Source organism: Phalaenopsis equestris, unplaced genomic scaffold (genome assembly GCF_001263595.1).
Source record: "Phalaenopsis equestris unplaced genomic scaffold, ASM126359v1 Scaffold001314, whole genome shotgun sequence".
NCBI classification, from domain to species: domain Eukaryota; kingdom Viridiplantae; phylum Streptophyta; class Magnoliopsida; order Asparagales; family Orchidaceae; genus Phalaenopsis; species Phalaenopsis equestris.
In genome coordinates, this window is record NW_018165753.1 from 217200 (window position 1) to 227002 (window position 9803).

Here is a 9803-nt window from a genome sequence, read left to right on the forward strand (position 1 = left end):
AGACCGCGGGTCGACCCCTACGCCCGGCCCGCGGGCCGCGTTTCAGGATAAACAGCTTATCCTGAAACGCACAAGCTGCCCCAAACGGACCCTTAAAGCAGGGCTGCGTTTATAAATTCCAAAAAAAACTTTCACTAAACCCTCAAAAATTACATGTGACCTATAAATATGTCAAAATAGAAGCGCATAACTTATTTATAAGTTTAATAAAATTATAGATAAGTTATACATACTGTAATGCGAATATAATGTCGATATAACGCCCATATAATATTCATTATGTACGCAGCGCTGCGTACGTCTTACGTACGCAAATTTTTCTCCCATATCGGTGTAGTCAATGGGCTTTCCTAACAAAAGAAAAATGAATTGCATTATCTATTCATAAATAATTTTTTATATTGATTCACATAATTTTAATATATAATCTATACTAAGATTATTATAAATATTATTTTATCTAAAAAAAAATACATAATTTATTATGAGTATTTTGAAGTGATTTATGATTATTATATTATAAAGAAAAATAATAATTCAAATGTTGCATGTGAGTGCATTAGAATTTAATTATATGTATCCCTTGAAAAATAATGTTATGTACATGTGGAGAGTGTATTGTATTTGTCTTATAATGGGGTTAATTTGAAATATATAAGCATCGTGTGTTGGAGAGTGATGGAGATATATAAATATCTTGATATTGTACAAAAATTCAATAGACACGTAAAAAAAAGAAAATGTTCCAGTGGATTTAAATTTAGAGGCAAAATGCATGATGAATATATCAGTGAGAGGATTGGAGTAGCTCGTGTGGTAGACAATATTAAAGAGAGTCGTCTTAAATTATTTGAACACATTAAACATCGATCATGATCCAGTTGGGGAGTAGTTGTTTTAGATTTGAATTATTTGAGAAAGGTGGATGTGTTCCTGAAATGGTTTATAAATTCTGTGTAAAAAAATGATCCCAATTTATTAGAATTAAATGCAAATATGACAGTAAATAGGACAAAAGTTGAAAAAGGAATTCATTTAGCCAAACCCATTTAGTGGGATGAATGCTTGTTGTTGTTGTTGTTGTATAATAACAAGAGGTTAGTACTTCGATACTTATGTCTTCTACTCTATATATTTTTCCTTTCTCATCTCACTCTTAGCTTAAATTGAAACAAAAGCTATGCTAATTCCAAACATTTTCTCACTCTCCTTATTTTTGTTTTTCCCTTTCTCATGTTGTTGCTTATGCAAATAAATTTAGAAAATATTGATCTAGAAAGAAAATATATGAATTTGAAGTGGATAAGTGGATTTGAATGTTGCATGTGAGTGCATTCGAATTTAATTATATGCATCCTTTGAAAAATAATGTTATGTACATGTGGAGGCTTTATTATTTTTGCCTTATAATGGGGTTAATTTGAAATATATAAGCGTTGTGTGTTGGAGAGTGATGGAGATATATAAACATCTTAGTATTGTACAAAAATCCAATAGACGCTTAAGTAAAAGAGAATGTTGAAGTGGATAAGTGGATTTAAACTTAGAGGCAAAATGCAGGATGAATATATTGGTGAGAGGATTGGAGTACCTCCGGCGATAGACAATATCAGAGGGAGTCGTCTTAATTGCTTTGAACACATTAAACATCGATCATCTGATGATCCAAGATGTTTTAGATTTGAATTATTTAATAAAGGTAGATGTGATCCTAAAAAAGTTTATGAATTTTGTATAAAAAATGATATTAGTTTATTAAAATTAAATGCAAATATGAGAGTAAATAAGACAAAAGGAGAAAAAGGGGTTCGTGTAGCCAACCCCACTTAGTGGCATAAATACTTGTTGTCGTTGTTGTTGTATAATAACAAGGGTTAGTCCCCCGACATTTATGTCTTCTACTCTATATACTTTTCCTTTCACATCTCACTCTCAGCTTAAATTGAAACAAAATCTATGCTAATTCCTACACCTTCTCACTCTTCTTATCTTTTTTTTTTTCCCTTTCTCATGTTGTTGCTTACGCAATTAAATTTAGAAATATTGATCTAAACATCCAAATTTTAACATTACTTAGTTATTCTCTAGACCTATGAAAGATAATAGTATGCCGATTCATTATTTTTTAGAATCAACATGAAAATGGGAGTATATTTTTTAAATAATGGTAAAATTAATATTTAAAAAAAATCATATTATTATTTATTTAAAACTAAAATAATGAACAATACTAAGAACAATAAAATTAAAATTAAATAAAACCCAAATACTGCAAGTTTAAAAACTTTAAAAGTTTGTTTCAACCTTAGTTAAAATACATTTTTATTAAAGTGGTTTACTCTCTTATCACTTAAATTACTAGATTGATATAGGGTATCGATAAGATTAAAAAGTAAATGCTTATGCTTAATTTATAGACAGAGTTATTTGGTAACAGTACATGCATTTATGAAAATTCCTAAAGCATAGTTTTTAGCATATTTTTTATAATGGTAAATAAAATTAACCAAATATGAAATACGGAGACAAACATTCTTAAAGTTTTAATTATAACACCTTCCACAATTTTCTCTGAATTCTAAATCTTTTAAAAATGACAATGCATTGTCACTTTCGAACTTGGGCTTTTATGCCAAATTGGCATGACCGAGGGTTTGAGAACACACTAAGGGCTGAAATTTATTTAGAACTCCTCCCAAAAAGGCTGAGAATTATATGTGGCGTTTGCATATGTTAGATTTTAATAAATGAGGGTTGATCAAGGGTAACCTGCGGGACAATCCAAGAGCCATCTGGGTTGAGTTTAGAAAGTTTGTGTGGGAAATGAGACTACTCCATATCCTAAAATCACTTTAAAATGTCGGAGTAATGGATCTTCATATGATATGTGAACCTTCAAAATTTTTTAAGAATTTCAAGTATAATTTATATATTATATAGAAGACAATATGACAATAAACTTAAGTTTAGCAAACAACATAAGACTTGGGTTTTTGGGCATTGATAAAATTACTTAAGAACAAGTACAAGGGCTTTAATTACTCTTGGATGATGTAATTATAGTATATATCTAAAATATTTTATATACTTTTAAGAGTTTTAAATGTTTCAAATATTTTAAGGCTCGATTTTGTTGAAGGACACCCTTGGTTGAAAGCTAATATTATCATGAGATAATTATGTGTGTATGTGGTAGTGGGGTCTGATCAAAATATAATTTGACTAGATTTGTAAATATTTGTAAAAGTAATGGTAGCAAGAAAAAACATATTTAATACAATATGATATTCATTACAATCAGAAGTAATTATAATTAAGAAAAATCATAATTTTTTTCCTCTTAGGAGATGAGCATGCCAAAATCATATTTCTTTTGGCTGTTAATTTCAAAGCCCTTCTCCTTGCTCTTAATTGCTTTCAAATATATCATTATAACAAAAAAAAAAAACATATTCATTTTATTTTAAAACATCTTTATAGTTTTTTATAATACTCTGCTTAAGTAATAAAAGGAAGGAAATAGAAGGGGACTATTCATTATTGTCTAAATTTTAGTTGCTGATATACACGCCATCTCCAATTTACTTCGACCATCCAAAATAATTAAAAAGAAGCTTTATTTGCATTAGTTAATGCAAAATTATCATTTTCTCTTAAATAAATTTAGAATTTTATCGTATCTGTAAAATCAAACAGTCAAATTTTGATTTGTAAATTTTTGAAATGTTACTTTCCATTTTTTCGTTTACACATGATCATGATTTTAAATTACAAATACTTATAATTCACTATATATATCCTAAGAAACCAACTTCAAGTGGTTCTGATAATGGGCAATTTGTTAGGTGCAGCTTTCTTCTAGAAATGTATTATGGCGTTTGATAATTTGTTCTCTTTACTGATAGGTTATTGTATCCATTATTTTATTTTAAAATGTGCATATCTTTTGTTCAACAAAAAAGTAGGCCAAATAAAAGTGACATGAGACATATTTTTTTTCTTTAATGCAAAATCTTTATTTTTTTCCATCACAACAGTTTTTACATATTTTTTTTCTTTAATGCAAAATCTTTATTTTTTTCCATCACAATAGTTTTTTTTTTTTTAAAATACCACGTTGTATTATAAGTGGTTTAAAAATGTTTGATTTATGATTTCGATGCAACCAACGAGCTTAGGAAATTTTAGAAAAGCCATCTATAACCAAATATCCACCTCAAGCAAAAATAGTAACTATCCAAAACAAATATATAGAAGAAAATTGCAATTAGCACATTTTCAATTTTTTTAAAATACCACGTTGTATTATAAGTGGTTTAAAAATGTTTGATTTATGATTTCGATGCAACCAACGAGCTTAGAAATTTTTAGAAAAGCCATCTATAACCAAATATCCACCTCAAGCAAAAATAGTAACTATCCACAACAAATATATAGAAAAAAATTACCATTAGCACATTTTCAAACAAGTGATATCCACTATATCCATCACCTCAACAATTATCAAGAAACTTGTATACGACCATCATCACCCACATTTCATTGGCCAATGCCACCATAACCAGTGATAACTATTGATAAGTCTATAATGTTTGATTACCATTGAAAATTTAATGATTTATGTAACTTTATAATCATGCAGAACAAAATAAACATAAGCATGCAACTCTATAAAAGCATTTTAAAGAAGTATATTTCCAGTCAATGATGGACCTGACAATGATTAGGGGAAATTGTAAGGATATTTAATGAATGTTTTAATCACTTAATGTGTTATCGGTGATTATTAACCTCATTTTTGTTGAGATTACAGAAGTCACATTATTAGAGGTCTGCTTTAGTTTCAAAGGCCGTAACTAGTTAATCATAACGAGCAATGCAAACCATTTAAAATGATTGACATTATGGATTAGTATCTGACGAATCAAATATTTATTTACATTTTTACTTACATAGGGTGGTAATTATCTATTTCCATGCGCTTTTTTACAAAACTCGAATCAGCAAGCCGGCAAGCCACCGCTCCTCGTCCCCGCCGCGTCTCACGAAAAAATAATTACAAAAAAAGCAGAGACCTTGGAAAAGGAAACTCTAGATCAGTTATCGGATCGGGCGACGATTCCACCAGAAATTCTACCAGTTCTCTGTATTTGGAGACAGGAAAGCCACCTCTAGATTGCTGTTCTACTAGCAAGGAGGCATAGAGCTTCGATCGGGATTTCCGTAATGGGAAAATGAGGAGTCTAAGGTGAAGAATTTCATATCCAAGGAGCAGTTGATCCTTCATGGAAGAAGGCTATACAAGTCTTCCTACCAGCCATTCGGTCGGCTCGGTGCCGGTGCGCCCCATTTGTCTCCCACCGTGTTTTATTCATTTTTCATCAAATTCTTTATTTTTTTGCCATCGCCTGGATCCTCTTTTTGAGATTTCTGCTTCCAGTCGCTAGAGGATAAATGTAATGGGTGGAATGCATTCTGCTCTGCCTAAAAAACATTTTTTAACTGTTGTTTTTACATGGTTTCTTATCGGGCAATTATGTTGTTGCAGGCAGTGGTTGCTGAAGAAAGTCGAGGTAGGGCCCCGATTGGGGTATTAAGTTGCAGCTTTGCATTTCGTCAATATATATTGCCTTTCTTCCTGATCTATTTGATTTGAAAATCCTTTCAATTTTGTAGTTCCGAAGACGAATTTGCAAATCTTTCCGCCTGGTAGTAGCGCTTCAGGCTATCAAGCACCAGGGACTCCATATGGTGAGAATAACTTCTTGCACATTTGAGTTTTATGTACTTTTAAATTTGGGGCTTAGGATGTTATTTTGGCTCACCAGCTGGCCTAAATTGCAAGGCTGTAACAGTTGCCTCCTGTTTCTTCCTTATGGTCTACATTGTTGAATCTGGATCGGAGGGGGACAGTGGCGCTGTATGAATCAGGCTTTATTTTCTTGGATTGGACCTCAATGTTGGTTTTCTTCCTTTATAAGCAGCGCTTGAAAGTGTCTTAGAACAACTACTTATAAAAAATTTCACTGAGTCGAGGTCTGCCTGCCCATCTGCTTTGCCTATTTGCTTATGTGTTTTTGTTCTAATTGCCTATGTGCGGTTTCACTCTGATTCTGAATTTCCCCATCTACTGGAAGTCATATTTTCGTCAGAAATGGAGCTTAAGTCACACTTTCACCGTTGGAATCATTCAATGCTCCCTCCCACCACAATAAACTGCTCCGTTGTCTTTTTTCGTCTATTTTATGATATAAAATTTTTCTCCCTTTTATTTAATAAAATTCCAATAAGCGAGCAAAATTGACCGTCCAGTCTTGCTTGCAGAAAAATACTCCATTATATGAATGCATGATATGAGATCCAAAGCTCCTTATCAATGTTCCAGTTTTTGTTTGTTTGGCATGAAGAGAATTTGATGTTGATCATTTGTCATGCCTTGTCTAATTGTCGCGAAAAAATTCGTCCATACAACGGCCACACAGTCACATAATAGTAGTCTATATCATTTGTTAATCATATCTATGCAGTGATATAACAATTCATAAATTCAAAAGCAATTGATACCCATAATTATCTACTAAAACAATAATTAGATAGTCCAATCCAAAACTATCACTACAAGAGATCCAACAACACAACAATTAAGTCTAACGACACAAATAGATGAAGCTACATGCACAAACAATCCATATTTGAAACATTTTGTTATAGGGTTACACTTTATAATTCTATGAAGCTTAGGTAAAAAAAAAAAAAAAAAAAAAAAAAAAACATGACTAAGGATAGTGTAGAATCACACTTATTTTGTCAAATTTCTCAAAGTCTAAATTGTTCTTTTGTAGAAACCTAAGCGTAAATTGTCAGCAATCTACTCAATTAGTAATTCCTAAAGCAATATAAAAAACATGCCTTTTAGAGAAAATTATATTGGAAAACATGTTAAATAGTCTATAAGTAAAGCATTATAAACACATGTGAGAATTTGTACATCTTCATTCATTTTTAGTGTAGGCGCGTACATAGACGCTTTGCATTTAACATTAGCAATTACATAAAAAGTACACCCAACAATCATAAAGTGAGATTCACTTGCGTGAGGTCTCACTTCACAAGAAGTTGAATCACAGTTCTCAATCGGAAACATGAAGGATTCACTGGTAAGAAAGTCCCAATTAACAATAATTAATATTACAAATAAATTTATTTTGAATTTATGAAAGTAAAAGTTCTGTAAATATTGCAATCAATACAACCAAGCACTATAAATATGTGAACATAACATCTAATCACATTTCAAAAAGAAATAAGATTGGATCACATGCAAGCTTCTTTTTCAATTATCAATTTATGTAAGGTTATGAGATGCTAGCACTCATTTCATGCACCCAAAACGAATAACAATGTCCAATTATTTGTCAAATCTCACTTTTTGCAAAAATTAACAAAATTGTCCAGCACACAAAGCTCTTGAAACGAACTCCTAATTACAACAAGAACACTTTCTTATATAATAGTACAAATCTAGAGGGGTTGCAAGGTTGTAACTTGCTCACCAGGCACCACTAGAATGGCAAGTGAAATTTGCTATATAGTAAGAGTTTATTTCGTCTGCCTAGTTTACATTCGCCATATGCTAATAATTGGCCGAATTAGTTGCCCACTCATACAATTATTAGTATATGGCGAATGTCATATCCCCATTTTGGCTATTTCAGTTCAGACTTGCTCAGCCTAGGACATGAATTTCTTATATGAAAATTTTTACTTGATTGATTTATTCAATCCCCAGTTATTTTTATGAGCTAATTTTATTAAGCCATTCTCTTGTAGAATCTGTCAAACTATCTCGCAATCTCATACCCTAAGAAATGAATAGTTAAGACTTGTAAATACCAAAAAACTTCATTGTTCTGAAAAGAATTAGACCAGGGAAGAATAAAGAGGTTTTTTTTGTTTTTTGTTTTTTTGTGAGGCATGTATCTTTATAAGATTGCATGAAAAAATCACACCAATGGTTGGCAAAATTAAACCAGTGCTATCCACCAGGAATTTCCTTAAAGTTTTCAGGCATCGTTTATTCAGTTTTATTTGCTATTTTTTATAATAGCAAAGTTTCCTTTTTGTTGATTGGGAATTTCTTGGAACATTCCAAAGCGTGTTTTCAGTGAGATTTTCTATTAATCAATTTGTGCTTTTATCTAAGAAACTACGATGCTTGAACTCTTTGTTCAGTGATCAGATAAATGCTTTTAAGTTTTCACTAAGAGTTCATTAACTATTTTATCACTAATTGATAATAAGCTTTTGTGTTTTTTTGATATTTTTTTGATATTTTGTTTCATGCTAACATCATTATAAATTGTTTTGTTCATTGAAGCTGGATGATAGGCCATAAAAATAAGTGAATTTACACAGGTAGCACACAATTCTTATGCATTTACATATCTCACACCTTAACTTTCATATTTACATATATAGCATTTCAGTGCTTTAACCTATGCATGAAAATGTGTATTTCATTTGTAAAAGTAGCAATAGTGTTATTTTTTATGTGATATTAAAGATTTGAGTGCTTTATGTGTAAATATTAAAGTTTTGGGGTGAGATACGTAAATACTTAAGAATTTTGTGCTATGTATCTAATTGCCCCTAAAAATAAGTATGGGCTTTGATTTGAACTTTAGATAGAATTTTTTTTGGATATGCTTGCTTGTGTAAGCTTCATTATTTGCTTTAACTTACATGCAGGTGAAGACGTGCAGAGCACAAGCAGTTGGAATGGATATTTTAGCATTTCATCTTACCAACCATTTTTCAATGTCGATACTGATATGGTATTTGATAGGCTCGTTGGTGCACTGTATCCTATGGATGGTTTTTATACAAAAGTACATTCTAATCCAGATCTGTGAGTTGATTATTTCTTCCCTTTTGCAATAATGAAAGTTTAGAGGAATGAAACTTCTGAACTTAATTTTATTTTTTCATTTTGCCCAATTGGAAATATTTCATTTTGCCAGTCACAACATTAGTACTAATTGCCAATGTTTACTGATAGTTCTGGTTCTAATATGACTGTATTACCTTCGACGGCGTATTTAGGACTGGCTTTTTAACTTTTGTGGTTGAACTATTGTATATTTGAATTACTTAAAAGGGAGGCTTTACTCTGAATATGATGATTTATTACAAATAACAACAACATATGTTATATTTGTGGTTTTTAATTGTCTTGAAGCACAAATATATGCCGCAAGTTTGTTCGGTGTGTGTTCTCTCTCTGCATAGTGGAGAAACAATTATACAACAACAACAACAACAAAGCCTTAATCCCACTACGTGGGGTCGGCTACATGAATCCTTTTTCTCCATTGCGTCCTATTTAGTGTCATATTTTCATTTAGTTCTAGTAAATTAAGATCATTTTTAATACAATAAGCCCAAGTCTTCCTAGGTCTACCTCTGCCTTTCTTAACACAAGTCGAATTTAAAACATCTACTCTCCTAATCGGATCATCTAATGGTCTACGTTTAATATGACCAAACCATCTAAGACGACTTTCTCTAATTTTGTCTGTCACAGGAGCTACACCAACCCTATCACGAATATATTCATTCCGCATTTTGTCTCTAAGTGTAAAGCCACTCATCCACCTAATCATTCCCATCTCGACAACACTTAACTTTTTTATTATGTTTCTCTTTTAAAGGCAAACATTCAGCGCCATAGAGCATTGCAGGTCTCACCACCGTCTTATAAAATTTTCCTTTCAGTCGTAGCGGTACTTTTCTATCACACAAAA

General features: G+C 31.4%; 1 protein-coding gene across 2 annotated transcripts in view; it reads left to right on the plus strand.

The window, feature by feature from the left end:
• Positions 1 to 4997: 4997 nt before the first annotated feature.
• Positions 4998 to 9803, plus strand: part of LOC110033981 (protein YIPF1 homolog) — a 29636-nt gene continuing 24830 nt past the window's right edge. Inside the window, exons 1-4 of one of the 2 annotated variants that reach the window (XM_020738179.1) lie at positions 4998 to 5339; positions 5549 to 5573; positions 5677 to 5751; positions 8749 to 8908. In XM_020738179.1, coding sequence (XP_020593838.1) covers positions 5286 to 5339; positions 5549 to 5573; positions 5677 to 5751; positions 8749 to 8908 — 314 coding nt within the window. In that variant the 5' untranslated portion in view covers positions 4998 to 5285. Of the gene's footprint in view, positions 5340 to 5548; positions 5574 to 5676; positions 5752 to 8742; positions 8909 to 9803 lie in introns of both variants that reach the window. The other variant, XM_020738178.1, reaches the window with a different exon arrangement.